Below are 18,536 nucleotides of genomic sequence, written 5' to 3' on the forward strand. Positions count from 1 at the left end.
TCTTCAGTCCTGGTAGAGCACATCTCTCCTTGTATGAATTTGTATATATATATGTGTATATATATATATATACATACACACACATTCATATACCCATTTAGGACATGTAATGTATCTCTATCTTAAAGCCCTTTGCATGTCTTTTTTTTTTCTAACACCTGAGACCGCTCTCTCTCTCTTCCCCCGCCCTTTATTTGTTCTCTCTCCCATCTCTCTTTTGCTGTCTCTATCACCTCTCTAGTTTGCTCTCTCACCTCATCTCTTTTGCTCTCTCCCCCTATTTTTCTGCTCTCTCCCCCCTCTCTTTTGCTCTCTCTCTCTCCCCTCTCCTTTGCTCTCTCTCTCACTCTCTCTTTTGCTCTCTCACTCCCCCCTCTGTTTCCCCCCTCTCTTTTGTGCTCTCTCTCTCCCCCTGTCTCTTTTGCGCTCTCTCTCCCCCTCTCTTTTGCTCTCTCCCCCTCTCTTTTGCTCTCTCTCCCCCGTCTCTTTTGCTGTCTCCCTTCCTCTCTTTTGCTGTCTCTCTCCCTCTCTTTTGCTCTCTCTATCCCCCCTCTTTTGCTCTCTCCCCTTTATTTTGCTCTCTCTCTCTCTCTCTCTCTCTCTCCCTCTCTCCCTCCCTCCCTCCCTCTCTTTTGCTCTCTCTCTCTCCCTCCTCTTTTGCTCGCTCTCTCCCCCCTCTCTTTTGCTCTCTCTCTCCCCCCTCTCTTTCCCCCCCTCTCTTTTGCTCTCTCTCTCACCTCTCTTTGCTGTCTCTCCTCCTTCTCTTTTGCTCTCTCTATCCCCCTCTTTTGCTTTCTCTATCCCCCCCTCTTTTGCTCTCTCTCTCCTCTCTTCTCTCCCCTTTCTTTTGCTCTCTCTCCCCCCTCCTCTTTGCTGTCTCTCCTCCCCTCTCTTTTGCTCTTTCTCTCCCCCTCTCTTTTGCTCTCTCTCTCTCCCTCTCTTTTGCTCGCTCTCTCCCCCCTCTCTTTTGCTCTCTCTCTCTCCCCCCTCTCTTTCCCCCCCCTCTCTTTTGCTCTCTCTCTCATCTCTCTCTTTTGCTGTCCTCTCTCCTTCTCTTTCTGCTCTCTCTATCCCCCTCTTTTGCTTTCTCTATCCCCCCTCTTTTGCTCTATCTCTCCCCTCTCATTTGCGCTCTCTCCCCTTCTCTTTTGCTCTCTCTCTCCCCCCTGCCTTTTGCTCTTTCTCTCCCCCTCTCTTTTGCCCTCTCTCTCCCCCCTCTCTTTTGATCTCCCCCCTCTCTTTTGCTCTCTCTCTCCCCCCTCTCTTTTCTGCCTCTCTTTTGCACTCTCCCCCTCTTTTGCTCTCTCTCTCCCCTCTTTTGCTCTCTCTCTCCTTCTCTTTTGCTCTCTCTATCCCCCGTTTCTCCTCCCTCTCTTTTGCTGTCTCTCTCCCTCTCTTTTGCTCTTTCTCTCCCTCCCTCTCTTTTGCTCTCTCTCTCCCTCCCTTTCTTTTGCTCTCTCTATCCCTCCTCTTTTGCTCTCTCGCTCTCTCCCCTTTCTTTTGCTCTCTCTTTCCCTCCCCCTCTTTTGCTCTCTCTTTATCCCCCCTCTTTTGAGCTTTCTCTCTCATGGCCACGGCGCCCAGCCCTGCCCCACCACGCCAAGGTCTGTCAGCCCCGCACACGCCATGCCCGTCCAGCCCCACCCGTGCCACGCCTGGCTGGCCCCGTATGAGGTACGGCTGGCCCCGGCCCGCCTCCATCATGCCCGATCGGCCCCGCCCTGGAACACCTACTATTCTCGAGCCGGAGGATCAGATGCCTGGTCAGTCTGTTGAAGGCCAGGTGTGTTTGTCCTTGTGCAGTCTCTACTGCACATGACAGCTTCGAACAAACACACTTGGACTTTTATATTATAGGATAAAGTAATCATGTCACCAATTGCCTTTGAGAACAGACCCAGTTTGGCTAGTCTCTCCTCATAGCTTAAATTCTCCATTCCCCATATTAGTTTTGTAGCCCTTCTCTGATGTCTGCAATGTCTTTTTTAGAAATCGGTCCCCAGAGCTGCACTCCATACTCCGGGTGAGGTTTTACCAGGGATTTAAATAGTGACAGAATGATGCTTTCCTGTCTTTCATCAACGCCTCTTTTAATACATGCTAGTATCTTATTAGCCTTAGAAGCCACTGGACTCCTGGAATTGCCGTCGGCTGCATTACCCCGAACACACGCTAACTTGTACACCAGGTCGCTCCAGAGGCCCTTTGCCCTAGAGCTCCGTTCTTTTAGGGATAGGTAGCCCCTAGGGAGGACCATAGGTGGGGTGATTACTGGAGCCTTTACCAGGCTGTAACTCCAGTCCCCAGTAGCGGACACTTTTTGGACTGTGGCATCTGGGGACCGAGGGCTTTCCAATGACACCCTGAAAGTGCTGCAGCAACCCCAGGATCACCCCAAAACCACAACCTAAGCACTGTGGGGACTATGGGACTGTGGCGTCTATGGAGGCGCCGGACTGTCTGGAGGGGTGGGAATGGCAGGGATTTCGGGATCAGATAAGGCTCTGCATGTGTATATAAGTAGTGTGTGTTTCACAAAAAAATCAGTACTTGTTTCACCTGAAAACTAGTCTGTCTATTTATTTGAGTGGATTTCTGAATACTGGTTCTGTCTGTTATTTGGGTGGGCTAATGGCTATAATCACTTGGCAGCTACACAGCTGCAGTCTCCAGGGAGGAAGCAGGACCCTTTTGGCGGAGTTACCCAGTCAGGGTAGCCAGGGTCCGTCACAAACAATAATAATAACATTTTTTTAAAAAATTCATACTGGCAGACTGTCTGCTAGTACATAAGAAGGTGGTGACCAGAGGGGGGTGAGGGAGAGAAGAAAGCTGTTTGGGAGGGATCAGGGGTGGGAGGTGTCAGGTGGGAGGGTAGTCTCTACACTAAAGCTAAAATTAACCTTACATGATACCTGATTAATCCCTTCCCTGCCGGGAATAATAGAAGTATGGTGCGTAGCTGCAATTAGCGGTATTCTAATTTCCGAAAACCAATGGCAAATGTCTGCTATTTCTAAACAAAGGGGATCCAAGATAAGCTTTTATAATCATTTGTGTCATAATTGCACAAGTGGTATGTAAATAATTACAGTGAGAAACCCAAAGTTTGTGAAGAAGTTAACGATTTTCTTTTATTTGATCACATTTGGCAGTGAAAGGGTGGCATTAAATATACCAAAATGGGCCTAGATCAATACCTTGGGTTGTCTACATAAAAAAATATATAGTTTTGGCAGGAAAATAAAAAAAAAAAACAAGAGACTCTATTTCTATTTAAATAGAGTGATAGCAAAAATGCCTAAAAATTCTCTGGTAGTTTAGGGCAAATTTCCGGTAGTGAAGGGGTTAACATATAAGATGAAAGAAAAATAGCATTAATGTATTAGCAAAGGGTATAACCAACTAACTGTAAATGTAAGATTAAAGTTTGTATTTTGATAAGGGTAAACATTTGATGTTCTAATACCTTAGTGTCATTTCCCTGATCACCTCTCATCATTAAAAATATTAAAAAATTGAGAAATCTTTCATATGTGTTGTACCTTAGTGTTACTTAGTGTAATAAGTAACAAAGTGTGAACTAAATACACAGTGTTTTTTTTCAGACTATTATACTATTCTGCAAGCACAACAATATTATAAATAAATCCTTGTTTTAGGAACATAGGTTTTTTTGCATAAAGTATAAGCTATAAATTCTTAGAGAATAAAGACATTATATAACCACCAAGCTATTTGTAAATTATTGGTGTATCACGTCTTTTAATGTAGATAAAATGACAGATTAACTGTAGTATATGAACTAACATTGATTTAACAGCATTAAATCATCGCACTGAGTATCCATAAATTCTAATCTAAATATAGAGCCTAAAATGTAAATGAATGCTCCCAAGATAGGCCAAGGAAGAAATTATTTTTAAATTTGCTACAAATCACAGGTTGGCATAGGTGCAATTGCAGCAGTTTGCAGAAAAAAAGAGGTCACAGCATTTGCTTTTTGGTCTTGCTATTGAGTGTGGAACAAGTACATATGCAGGTACCAACTCAAGGAATATTTTACCCAGAAGGCATCTCTCTGTAGGGGGTGGTTTACTGTAGTTAGAAAATGCCATATTATAAATTATATAAATTATATTACACCTGGAGAATACATCTGAAGTCCAAAATTTGCATCTAGCTACTCCAGAATTTATATTTTGTAAAAAGGGTGCATGCTGCTCTGTATAAGGGATAGATAGATACATTGTATAGATAGATAATAGATAGAAGATAGATAGATAGATAGACTTGCAACCTACCCTAATGTACCTGCATTAGAACTGTAGTCATTCTGCACACACCTATGTATAGACTGGCTGCTATGGGCCCCCCAGCACCAGCTGCACCAATGGTAGTTCCGCCACTGTTAATATACTTTTCACCTCTGTGATTACCTTGTATCTAAGCATCTGCACTGCAGACAGCCCCCTTATTTCAGTTCTTTTGACAAACTTGCATTTTAGCCAATCAGTGCTGACTCCTAAATAACTGCATGGGAGTGAGTACAATGTTATCTATATGGCACTCATGAACTAGTGCTGTCTAGCTGTGAAAAACTGTCAAAATGCACTGAGATAAGAGGCGGCCTCCAAGGACTTAGACATTCGCATATGAGCCTACCTAGGTTTACCTTTAAACAAAGAATACCAAGAGAACAAAATAAATTTGATTATAAAAGTAAAATTGAATGCTGTTTAAGATTGCCTGCCCTATCTGAATCATTAAAGTTTAATTTGATTAGACTGTCCCTTTAAGAATATGTTGAGTTCTCAGTTTTGTATATGAGTTAATCTACCCCCCCCCCTCCCATTTCCGTGATTTGCAATCTCATTTATAAAAAAAAATATATAAATAACCTGCAAAACGATAATAAATCAGGATTGTTTGCCATATTTAGTAAATTATGGATTGGCATTGACATACCATCATTTCTCAAAAGCAACATAACTTTCTGTCATTATTATTAATACATGTTAAATCAGTTTGCCACAGATCCATTTTTTGACAGATTATGTTAGAAAAAAGATGTAATGAAGATTACTTTTTATGAGATTTTTGGTTCTTCATGCAGAATACAAACTAACATGAAGATCACAATGTTCTCTAAACAAAAAAATTAGCCATTGAGGTTTTTTAATTCTGAACAATCCTCTGTAAAGTTTTGTACTGTTTCTTGTGAAATAAATTACACAATTAGAAGGGACATAAAACACTACATATATTTCATGCACCTCCCTCTAGTTATGGGTGCTGCAATTTTTGGAACCTATTTTACACTCCAGGTATCTGAAGGAGATTTACTGCACATGTGCAAACAGGTCAGCGTTGGAATGTAGTGAAAGATAGATTTCAACAGGGCCTCACCCATGACTTGAGGGAGGCAGAATATAACCTCACTACTATCTACTACTATCTTGTGAAATGTGTTTAGTGTCCCTTTAATTAATTAATTAATATAAAGTGACCACAGCAAAAAAACATATCCATTTTTAACATACCCATTGCCTGATAACTGTAACAAAGCAAATTTGATAATAGAAGTAAATTGGAAATATTTTTAAAATTGTATTCTCTAACTGAATTGTGAAAGAAAATGTTTGTGTTTCATGTCCCTTTAAAATGTAGTGTTCATTGCATTCCAGTGGTGATCTATTTGCACATGTGCAGCAACTGTTCTTCAGATTCCTGCAGTGAAATTTGGGTTCCAGAAAGATGGCTCCTGTAATTAGTGTTTAGTGTCCCTTTAAATAATTTGACTGGTGAAAAGTGTTACTGGCTTCAATGCTTTACATTTTACAAACAGCATGAAAATTCCATAAGGTTGTATTAACCCCTCCCCACACATTTTAATGAATGCGCTAGCAACTTAGAGAAAACGTTGCCTCTGAGGAACATAACTCTTACAAGATAGACCAGTTTTGCTCTTGCAAACCTACACCTGTGTTTGACCTGCTACAATAGATTGAACACACACATATATGTTGTGTGTGTGTATATATATATATATATATATATTATATATATATATATATATAGATATAATTTATTTCAATTTATTCATAAGCTAATTAATTATTTAATGAATTAATTAATATATGTCAAATTCCTTTGTTTAGTTTTGATGTTACAATTTTCAGCAGCTATTTTACAAGCTGTCTGAAAATTATTAACACCTGCAATGTAATCTTTAAATGGATACTATACCCATTTTTTTTTGTTTATGATTCAGATACCGCATGCAATTTTAAGCAACTTTCTAATGTACTCCTATTATCAATTTTTCTTCGTTCTCTTGCTGTCTTTATTTAAATAGCAGGATTTTAACCTTAGGAGACAGCCCATTTTTGGTTCAGCACCTGGGTAGTGCTTGTTGATTGGTGGCTAAATGTAGGTACTGAACCAAAAATCGTCCAGCTCCTATGCTTAGATTCCTGCTTTTTCAAATAAAGATAGCAAGAGAAACATTGATAATAGGAGTAAATTAGAATGTTGCTTAAAATTGCATGCTGTATCTGAATCATGAAAGAAAATATTGGGTTTAGTGTCCCTTTAACCTAGTTTTTAAGTTTCCTTTGGTCACCAATGTTTTCAAGAAAGCATATGACACAGTTCATAATGTCTTAATGACTTCAATATTTCTCCCAACTTTTCCTTTCAGATATTTGACATGCTACAAGATTAGAATATGTCCCTTAGTGAGTAAGGTATGCATTGTGCTAATGAGAAAAATATATATTTTAATAAACTAGTGCAGGGATGGGGAACCTTGGCCCCTCCAGATTTTTCAGAACTACCATTTCCCATGATGCTCAACTGGACTTCAGAGTGCCTAAGCATCATGGGGTAATGTCGTTCTGCATGTAATTTAGCATTAGAATGGTGCTTTCAAATAATTATTATTGCACCAGAGAATTAAAGGGATATTGAAAGTCAAAATTAAACTTCATGATTCAGAAATTTCAAGAGACTTTTTGTATTTACTGATATTATCAAATCTATTTGTTGTTTTGGTATCCGTTGTTGTAAAGCATACCTAGGGTAGACTCAGGAAGCAGCAATGCACTACTACTGGAATCTGGCTGGTGATGTGGTAGCTACACACATAATGCTTCTTGTCATTGGCTCACCAGATGTGTTCAGCTAGCTCCAAGTAGTGCATTACTACTACTCTGGGAGCTGACCTTTTAATTATATGTTTCACCCTTTTAGAGGAAGAGCAATAATAAAATGCCATAACACATTAATTATTTAATGTCCTTTACATTCTTAGTTTGCCATGGAGTTTGTTTAGAAATAAGCTTTAAAAATAGGACTCTAAATTTGGTACATGGGACATTTTAAATAACAGAATTTGTTTCAGAGAGACAGTGGCGTCACTAGGGGTTGGTGTCACCCGATCGGTAAGTTATGGTGTCACCACCCCCCCCAGAAAGCAGTCACACAAAAACACAGTGCAAACACACATACAAACACGTCAGACACACTTATAAAACATACTCAGATGCACACTACTAACACTCAGAAACACACACATCAGACACACTGGACACTACCAAAAAACACACACACAAAAACACTGAGACACACACACACACAAAAACTCAGACACACACTTACAAAATAGTGTAAACTGGCACTGCATTAATTATAAAGCGCAATGCCTAGAGCTGCTGCCCTGGCTCAGCTAGAGAATCAAATGAAAGATAAACAGAGCACTCTAAAAATAAATCATCTAAAGAAAAGGTTTAGGGCGCAAACTATGAAAATTCTGCTCTCTGACTCTGTTCCAAGTCTGTCAGTGCACAGCCCCGGGCCGCGTGCCTACCGCTTCTTATGGCCAATCACCTCTGCACTCTGCCCACCCCCACACCCCGCCCTCCCTCCTACCTGTTCAGTGTGCACTTAGTGTACCGTAACCGTAATGGTCTGGTGGGCATCATACGTGGCTCCTTCATTTTAAAGACAGTGTCAAACAATCATGCGCGTCAGGTGCCAGGCATCCCCTCATGATTTGCCAGTTCCCGTTTAGAGAGACAGCACAGCAGTGAGTGACTCCACTGCTCCACATGTCACTGAGCAGTGAGCACAGATAGGCAGGCAAGTTTAGGAAAGCAGCGCAACTTTGCAAGCCCCACGGCATGCCCACAACATTCATAGCGAAATTGGGCAGGGGAGGAGCAAAGTACAAACAAGCAAAAGCAGCCGGGAAAACTATTTGTTGAAATTGCAGCACTGGCTCAAGGGGCAAAAAAATTGTGTGTCTACAACTTCCCCAGTCCCACCAATGTTCACAAATGCCAGCCCCTCTAATAAAAAAAAAATCTATGCATCTCAACATTGTATTTCTTTGAATTTCAATAAAATTAAAAAAAAAAAACCCCCCTGGAGGGTGTCATCAGGGTGCGGCCCGCCCCCCCTAGTGACGCCACTGCAGAGAGAGGACAAACACTTATCATAAGCATTTAAACAGACATAACAATGAAAGCTGGTTGTATAACTCAGCACATACACATAACACACATACACATAACACACATACACATAACACACATACACATAACAAACATAACACACATACACATAACACACATACACATAACACACATACACATAACACACATACACATACACATAACACACATACACATAACACGCATATACATAACACACATACACATAACACACATACACATAACACACATACACATAACACACATAACGTGCATACACATAACACACATACACATAACACACATACACAGGTATCTGTTAAATCACAGATGCCTAATCTTGAGTTTTGTTCTTAATGAGTCACATATCTTGGGCTCGATTTATCAAGCTACGGCGGACAGGGGCGTACATATGCGCCCATGTCCACCACAGCTCGTCTCTAGTGGACTGAATTCCGCTGGGGGAATTCAGCATTGCACAAGAATGCTATTTAGTGCTCTTGTGCAACGCCGCCCCCTGCCCACACACAGCCAATCACACGCGGGCAGGAGATGTCAATCTCCCTGTTCGGATAAGACCGGGGAGATTGAAATTCTTCACCTAAGAGGTGGAGAAGAGTTAGGTAAGCAGCAGTCTGATGACCGCTGCTTGATAAATATGGACTGCAGGTTCTCTTGTGAGAACCTGCAGTCATAGGCAGGTGAAGGCAGGCGAAGCCTTTGATAAATCGACCCCTTTATATATTTGTGTATATTGCTACTTACAGTAAATGGCTAAAATTGTACACATTTCTCTATTATTTAAACAACTATTATACATGATTTATCTGCATATTATTCTGCATGTAATTCACAGATTAAACTTTGATTAGAATACATCACTAAATCTTTGATTTAATGTCTTTTTGATGGTACTTAAAGCATTAGAAAACTCAGTTTTCTTCTGTTATGTGTGATCAGTCCACGGGTCATCATTACTTCTGGGATATAACTCCTCCCCAACAGGAAATGCAAGAGGATTCACCCAGCAGAGCTGCATATAGCTCCTCCCCTCTACGTCAGTCCCAGTCATTCTCTTGCACCCAACGACTAGATAGGATGTGTGAGAGGACTATGGTGATTATACTTAGTTTTTATGACTTCAATCAAAAGTTTGTTATTTTAAAATAGCACCGGAGCGTGTTATTACTTCTCTGGCAGAGTTTGAGGAAGAATCTGACAGAGATTTTTTACTATGATTTTAACCGGAGTCGTTAAGATCATATTGCTGTTCTCGACCATCTGAGGGAGGTAAAGGCTTCAGATCAGGGGACAGCGGGCAGATGAATCTGCATTGAGGTATGTGGCAGTTTTTATTTTCTGAATGGAATTGATGAGAAAAGCCTGCCATACCGTTAAAATGACATGTATGTATACACTTCAGTATTCTGGGGATGGTATTTCACCGGAACTACTGTGTTAAGGTCACTAATCCTTTTAATAACTATTCTCATGTTAAACGTTTTTGCTGGAATGTAGAATCGTTTACATTGCTGAGGTACTGTGTGAATAAATGTTTGGGCATTATTTTCCACTTGGCAGTTTTTTGCTTTAATTGTGACAGTTTCGTTTCTCTTCACTGCTGTGTGGGAGAGGGAGGGGCCGTTTTTGGCACTCTTTGCTACGCATCAAAAAATTCCAGTCAGCTACTTTTATATGTCCTGCATGATCCGGTTCATTTCTGACAGATCTCAGGGGTCTTCAAACTTCTTTGAAGGGAGGTAAATTCTCTCAGCAGAGCTGTGAGAATTCTTATAGTGACTGTGTATAAAAAACGTTGTTTGTTTTCTTATGTACAAATTTAATTAGTGTTGTTTTTTACTAATGGGAACAAACCTTTGCTAAAAGTTGTGTTGTTTTAAAATTTGATGCAATAACTGTTTTTCAGTTCATTATTTCAACTGTCATTTAATCGTTAGTACCTCTTTGAGGCACAGTACGTTTTTTGCTAAAAAAGATTATAACCAAGTTGTAAGTTTTTTGCTAGTGTGTTAAACATGTCTGACTCAGAGGAAGATATCTGTGTCATTTGTTCCAATGCCAAGGTGGAGCCCAATAGAAATTTATGTACTAACTGTATTGATGCTACTTTAAATAAAAGTCAATCTGTACAATGTGAACAAATTTCACCAAACAGCGAGGGGAGAGTTATGCCGACTAACTCGCCTCACGCGACAGTACCTGCATCTCCCGCCCGGGAGGTGCGTGATATTTTGGCGCCTAGTACATCTGGGCGGCCATTACAGATAACATTACAAGATATGGCTACTGTTATGACTGAAGTTTTGTCTAAATTACCTGAACTAAGAGGCAAGCGTGATCACTCTGGGGTGAGAACAGAGTGCGCTGACAATGCTAGGGCCATGTCTGATACTGCGTCACAGCTCGCAGAGCATGAGGACGGAGAGCTTCATTCTGTGGGTGACGGTTCTGATCCAAACAGATTGGACTCAGATATTTCAAATTTTAAATTTAAATTGGAGAACCTCCGTGTACTACTAGGGGAGGTCTTAGCAGCTCTCAACGATTGTAACACTGTTGCAATACCAGAGAAACTGTGTAGGTTGGATAAATACTTTGCGGTACCGGCGAGTACTGACGTTTTTCCTATACCTAAGAGACTAACTGAAATTGTTACTAAGGAGTGGGATAGACCCGGTGTGCCGTTCTCACCCCCTCCAATATTTAGAAAGATGTTTCCAATAGACGCCACCACTCGGGACTTATGGCAAACGGTCCCCAAGGTGGAGGGAGCAGTTTCTACTTTAGCTAAGCGTACCACTATCCCGGTGGAGGATAGCTGTGCTTTCTCAGATCCAATGGATAAAAAATTAGAGGGTTACCTTAAGAAAATGTTTGTTCAACAAGGTTTTATATTACAACCCCTTGCATGTATCGCGCCGATTACGGCTGCGGCAGCATTTTGGATTGAGTCGCTGGAAGAGAACCTTAGTTCCTCTACGCTAGACGACATTACGGACAGGCTTAGAGTCCTTAAACTAGCTAATTCTTTCATTTCGGAGGCCGTAGTACATTTAACCAAACTTACGGCTAAGAACTCAGGATTCGCCATACAGGCACGCAGGGCACTGTGGCTAAAATCCTGGTCAGCTGATGTTACTTCTAAGTCCAAATTACTTAATATACCTTTCAAGGGGCAGTCCTTATTCGGGCCCGGTTTGAAAGAAATTATCGCTGACATTACGGGAGGTAAGGGCCACGCCCTACCTCAAGACAAGGCCAAAGCTAAGGCTAGACAGTCTAATTTTCGTCCTTTCGGAATTTCAAAACAGGAGCAGCATCAACCTCCACTGCACCAAAACAGGAAGGAGCTGTTGCTCGTTACAGGCAAGGCTGGAAGCCTAACCAGTCCTGGAACAAAAGCAAGCAGGCCAGGAAACCTGCTGCTGCCCAAAGACAGCATGAACCGAGAGCCCCCGATCCGGGACCGGATCTAGTAGGGGGCAGACTCTCTCTCTTCGCCCAGGCCTGGGCAAGAGATGTTCAGGATCCCTGGGCACTAGAGATCATATCTCAGGGATACCTTCTAGACTTCAAATTATCTCCCCCAAGAGGGAGATTTCATCTGTCAAGGTTGTCAACAAACCAGATAAAGAAAGAAGCGTTTCTACGCTGCGTACAAGATCTGTTAACAATGGGAGTGATCCATCCGGTTCCGTGGTCGGAACAAGGACAAGGGTTCTACTCAAACCTGTTTGTGGTTCCCAAAAAAGAGGGAACTTTCAGGCCAATCTTAGATTTAAAGACTCTAAACAAATTCCTAAGAGTTCCATCGTTCAAAATGGAAACTATTCGGACTTTTTACCCATGATCCAAGAGGGTCAGTCATGACCACAGTGGATTTAAAGGATGCTTACCTTCACATACCGATCACAAAGATCATCACCGGTATCTAAGGTTTGCCTTCTAGACAGGCACTACCAGTTTGTAGCTCTTCCATTCGGATTGGCTACGGCTCCAAGAATCTTCACAAAGGTTCTGGGTGCCCTTCTAGCGGTACTAAGACCGCGAGGGATTTCGGTAGCTCCGTACCTAGACGACATTCTAATACAAGCTTCAAGCTTTCAAACTGCCAAGTCTCATACAGAGTTAGTTCTGGCATTTCTAAGGTCGCATGGATGGAAGTGAACGAAAAGAAGAGTTCTCTCTTTCCTCTCACAAGAGTTCCATTCTTGGGGACTCTTATAGATTCTGTAGAAATGAAGATTTACCTGACAGAAGACAGGTTAACAAAACTTCAAAATGCATGCCGCGTCCTTCATTCCATTCAACACCCGTCAGTAGCTCAATGCATGGAGGTGATCGGCTTAATGGTAGCGGCAATGGACATAGTACCTTTTGCACGCCTACACCTCAGACCGCTGCAAATGTGCATGCTAAGTCAGTGGAATGGGGATTACTCAGATTTGTCCCCTACTCTGAATCTGAATCAAGAGACCAGAAATTCTCTTCTATGGTGGCTTTCATCGGCCACACCTGTCCAGGGGAATGCCATTCAGCAGGCCAGACTGGACAATTGTAACAACAGACGCCAGCCTACTAGGTTGGGGCGCTGTCTGGAATTCTCTGAAGGCTCAGGGACTATGGAATCAGGAGGAGAGTCTCCTTCCAATAAACATTCTGGAATTGAGAGCAGTTCTCAATGCCCTTCTGGCTTGGCCCCAGTTAACAACTCGGGGGTTCATCAGGTTTCAGTCGGACAACATCACGACTGTAGCTTACATCAACCATGGGAGGGACAAGAAGCTCCCTAGCAATGATGGAAGTATCAAAGATAATTCGCTGGGCAGAGTCTCACTCTTGCCACCTGTCAGCAATCCACATCCCGGGAGTGGAGAACTGGGAGGCGGATTTCTTGAGTCGCCAGACTTTTCATCCGGGGGAGTGGGAACTTCATCCGGAGGTCTTTGCCCAAATACTTCGACGTTGGGGCAAACCAGAGATAGATCTCATGGCGTCTCGCCAGAACGCCAAACTTCCTCGCTACGGGTCCAGATCCAGGGATCCGGGAGCAGTTCTGATAGATGCTTTGACAGCACCTTGGACTTCAGGATGGCTTATGTGTTTCCACCCTTCCCGCTGCTTCCTCGATTGATTGCCAAATCAAACAGGAGAGAGCATCAGTGATTCTAATAGCACCTGCTTGGCCACGCAGGACTTGGTATGCAGATCTAGTGGACATGTCATCCTGTCGCCTTGGTCCCCCCCCCCCCCCCCCCCCCCCCCCCCCCCCCCCCCCCCCCCCCCCCCCCCCCCCCCCCCCCCCCCCCCCCCCCCCCCTTACAGGACCTTCTGATACAGGGTCCATTCAAACATCAAAATCTAACTTCTCTGAAGCTGACTGCTTGGAAATTGAACGCTTGATTTTATCAAAACGTGGTTTTTCTGAGTCGGTTATTGATACCCTGATTCAGGCTAGGAAGCCTGTTACCAGAAGGATTTACCATAAAATATGGCGGAAATACCTATACTGGTGCGAATCCAAAGGTTACTCTGGAGTAAGGTTAGGATCGCTAGGATATTGTCTTTTCTACAAGAAGGTTTAGAAAAGGGTTTATCAGCTAGTTCATTAAAGGGACAGATTTCAGCTCTGTCCATCTTGTTACACAGACGTCTGTCAGAAAATCCAGACGTCCAGCTTTTGTCAGGCTTTAGCTAGGATCAAGCCTGTGTTTAAAGCTGTTGCTCCACCATGGAGTTTAAACTTAGTTCTTAACGTTTTACAGGGTGTTCCGTTTGAACCCCTTCATTCCATTGATATAAAATGTTATCTTGGAAAGTTCTGTTTTTAATGGCTATTTCCTCGGCTCGAAGAGTCTCTGAGTTATCAGCCTTACATTGTGATTCCCCTTATCTGATTTTTCACTCAGACAAGGTAGTTCTGCGTACTAAACCTGGGTTCTTACCTAAGGTAGTCACTAACAGGAACATCAATCAAGAGATTGTTGTCCCATCCTTGTGTCCAAATCCTTCTTCAAAGAAGGAACGTCTTTTACACAATCTGGATGTAGTTCGTGCCCTCAAGTTCTACTTGCAGGCAACTAAAGATTTTCGCCAAACTTCTTCTTGTTTGTCGTTTACTCTGGACAGAGGAGAGGTCAAAAAGCTTCTGCTACCTCTCTCTCTTTTTGGCTTCGTAGCATAATACGTTTAGCCTATGAGACTGCTGGACAGCAGCCTCCTGAAAGAATTACAGCTCACTCCACTAGAGCTGTGGCTTCCACTTGGGCCTTTAAGAATGAGGCCTCTGTTGAACAGATTTGCAAGGCTGCAACTTGGTCTTCGCTTCATACTTTTTCCAAATTTTACAAATTTGACACTTTTGCTTCTTCGGAGGCTATTTTTGGGAGAAAGGTTCTTCAGGCAGTGGTTCCTTCTGTATAATGAGCCTGCCTATCCCTCCCGTCATCCGTGTACTTTTGCTTTGGTATTGGTATCCCAGAAGTAATGATGACCCGTGGACTGATCACACATAACAGAAGAAAACATAATTTATGCTTACCTGATAAATTCCTTTCTTCTGTTGTGTGATCAGTCCACGGCCCGCCCTGTTTTAAGGCAGGTAAATATCTTTTAAATTATACTCCAGTCACCACTTCACCCTTGGTTACTCCTTTCTCGTTGTTTCTTGGTCGAATGACTGGGACTGACGTAGAGGGGAGGAGCTATATGCAGCTCTGCTGGGTGAATCCTCTTGCATTTCCTGTTGGGGAGGAGTTATATCCCAGAAGTAATGATGACCCGTGGACTGATCACACAACAGAAGAAAGGAATTTATCAGGTAAGCATAAATTATGTTTTTTAAACTCTTCTGAACACACATATTAAATAAAATACATTTCCCACTTCCGTTTTTATCGAAACGAATCCCGTAAGTTATTTAAAATATAAAAAAAAAAAAATAAGGATGATGTCTGAAATGACAGCCCATATTTATGGGCTGTCTGAGACGCAGTTTAACATTCCCACAAATTTACATATAATGCAAGCACCCAAGGCATGCGTAGTTGTTGCGGCCGAGTTAAGCATGCACACTTCTATTGTTAAAGACATTTGCCAGGTTTTCAAAAGGAAGTTGAGCATGCCTAATGGAAATACGCTGGAACCGACTTCTTGTTAGATTATAGTGTAGCGTGTTATCCTCCAAGAGAATAGCCAAATATCAGGATCGCTTCCAAATGCACATGCACGGTAAAATCAGCAATTTAAGCGCATGTGTGAGTGCATGCACACTCAAAGGAGCTTACGTAACTGAGAGCACTCAGGTTGCAAATTAGCCTCACAGTGAGTTTGGAAAGGAGACAATATTAGGAGGAAGATAGAGGTGAAACTTCAGAAAAGGTAAAGCGCAAATTATATGAGCAATTTTTGGGATTATATTTTTAACTACAGGATGCTGTGAAGAAAAAAATTGCCTTTACTATCCATTTAGTCTATAAATCTTCAAAAAGAAGAAATACAATGAAACAAATGTATGGCAAATATAATAAAGTAATATTAATATTAATGGGCTAATGCTTTTATTATTGTGCAAATGTTAGTCTTATGTGTTTAGTTAAGCTGTTAAGCTAGTCCATTATAGTGATTGGCAGCTCTATGGGTATGCATATGGGATCACCGGCCGGCTATATCCTTTTAAATGCACTGCAGCTCCTGGTCAAGACTTTAGCTATATGGCAGCATTGTATGCAACAACCTTTGAAACAATATTAGAAATATATTGCTCAAGACGAGCACACTCCTGAGAATACCTCTGCATGGTTTTATTAAAAAGAGCCCTAATTTTAAAAGAAGGTTGGAAGTTTTTTTTTCTAAACTAGACAATATGAAACAGTGCTCCTTTAGTAAAAAAAAAAAAAAGAAGTCAAATCAAAGTAAACATAAAAAGGAACTGACTGCTTTAAAAATAGCAAATAACTTACTTGTTTTCTTGCAAAATGAGCACTTACACATTCTCAATGTAGCCACTGCCTTTAGCGAGATAAAAGAGCTGACATTATACCTATTGCAATGATTACTATTAAATGGCCAAACTATTGAAAAAATTGCATGCTCTAATTTTTTTAAATGTGTCATTTAAAGACTATCAATCCCACACTACTGCGTGTTTAACCTCCACAAAGAGGTTATACACACAGTAAGTGTGGAGCACTGCTGGTCCGGAGCAGAACCTGCTGCTTATCCAATCAGATGTGCAACTAGCTGTGATGCTCTGCGGGTCCAAAATGGCTGTGGTCCTTTTGCAGGGGTTAAACACATAATAGTGTTGGGTCAATAGTTTTAAAATGACATGCTCTAACAAAATAGAGTATGTCATTTATTTTCTATTATGGCCCTTTAAGTACAGCCCGCTGCTTATTGTTTCTTTATTACAAGAGTTAAAGAGACATTAAACACTCATTTTTCTTTGCATCAATGTTTTGTAGATGATCTATTTATATAGCCCATAATGGGGGGGGGGTTCTAAAAAATGTATAGTTTTGTTTATTTTTAAATAACATTGCTCTGATTTTCAGACTCCTAACCAATCCCCAAAGTTTTATGAGAATACCGTCAGATACCTACTCCAGCTTGCTCCTGTTTGTGTAAAGGGTCTTTTCATATGCAAAAGAGGGGGGGGGGAGTGTCTTATTTCCCACTTGCAGTGGGCTTTCCAGCTACCTTTTCAACAGAGCTAAACTGAGAGCTTCTAAGTAAGTGTTTAAACAGTTTTATACTGGATTTTTATATCAGTATTTGTGCATCTTATTCTTTATAGTAGTGTCTATTACATGCAGTTATATGAAAATGAGTGTATACTGTCCCTTTAAACAGACTGTTTTATATCCCTTAAATTTTGACTTTTATACTCAGGCAATTTAGGACTAATGTACTGAACTGAAACAGGGGCTAAACATTAGACAAAATGTATTTAAAGCCTATATCAACAATGTTCTGTAAGAGAGAGAGAGAGAGATGATAGCAGATTTATTAATAAGTAACTCTACAATAAATGCTGAAAAACTAGACAGATAGATGATAGACTACTACATAACATATAATCAAGTAGTACAATGCTTTGCCTCTTAGGCTGTGAAGTTAAACATATTCAACAAACATTTGTACATTAATAATAATGGCACAATTTAACATATGATAAATATTAATTTTCAAAAGTAGCTTTCCACAGATTTAAAGCTGTAAATGTGATTTTCTACAACAGAAAGTGAGTATCAGTTACCTGGTTGGTGTAGCTCTCATGCTGCTGGCTCAGTATCTCTGCACGGTTCCCACAGATGTCCATTAGTTTGCTCACATTACCGACGCTCAGCGACCCATTCGCTCCATAAAGCTCCAGGAGTGAGTGTATGAATCTGTGCTCCACCTGTTGCGAGTCCTGGGAGGCAGCCCCAGCCAGACCTATGCCCACAGCCACATACAGGGACAACAGGATCCGGCCAGTGCACCCCTGAGAGATCATTCCGAGAGCTGGATGCACTTTAAGGGACAAGGGACAAGCCAGGACTAATCTGTTCTAGCAGTTTGGTGCCTAATTAACTACACTGCAATTTAATCTGGTAGAACACTCAAAAACGTTAATTAAATGCGTTCAATTACACACCTTGATATGCAGTGATATGAAGTAAAGGCAAACAATTAGCTATTGTGATAATTCCTATAGAATCTCTTGAAAACAAAACAAAAAAAACCCAACCTAAGCTTATCTAAAGGCAGCTTCTGCTACTGGGCTCTGCAGTTCCACCCGAGCACTGAGTACACAGTCAGGAAGTATTTGTTTTAAAGAGATCAGTGGTACCAGCTTTGTTTTTCAGTGCCTGCAACAGATAACAAAAAGATATATATTTTTTGTTTCTTAGTACTTAAAATTGGTTAGTCGGCATATTTTATCCACTAAGCACTAAAGATCTTTACAAAAGATAATACTAGGAAAGCAGGAAACAAATGAAAGTAAGCTAACATAGTATAACATGCTGGCTGACA

At 41.4% G+C, this 18,536-nt stretch overlaps 1 protein-coding gene across 1 annotated transcript in view; it reads right to left on the bottom strand.

Moving 5' to 3' along the window:
- SLC39A8 (solute carrier family 39 member 8) overlaps positions 1-18,307 on the bottom strand; it is a 115,089-nt gene extending 96,782 nt beyond the window's left edge. The window contains exon 1 of the mRNA XM_053703494.1: positions 17,776-18,307. Coding sequence (XP_053559469.1) covers positions 17,776-18,015 — 240 coding nt within the window. The 5' untranslated portion in view covers positions 18,016-18,307. The remainder of the gene's footprint in view (positions 1-17,775) is intronic.
- Between the last annotated feature and the right edge of the window lie 229 nt (positions 18,308-18,536).

The sequence above is a fragment of the Bombina bombina genome, chromosome 2 (assembly GCF_027579735.1).
Source record: "Bombina bombina isolate aBomBom1 chromosome 2, aBomBom1.pri, whole genome shotgun sequence".
Lineage (NCBI taxonomy): Eukaryota > Metazoa > Chordata > Amphibia > Anura > Bombinatoridae > Bombina > Bombina bombina.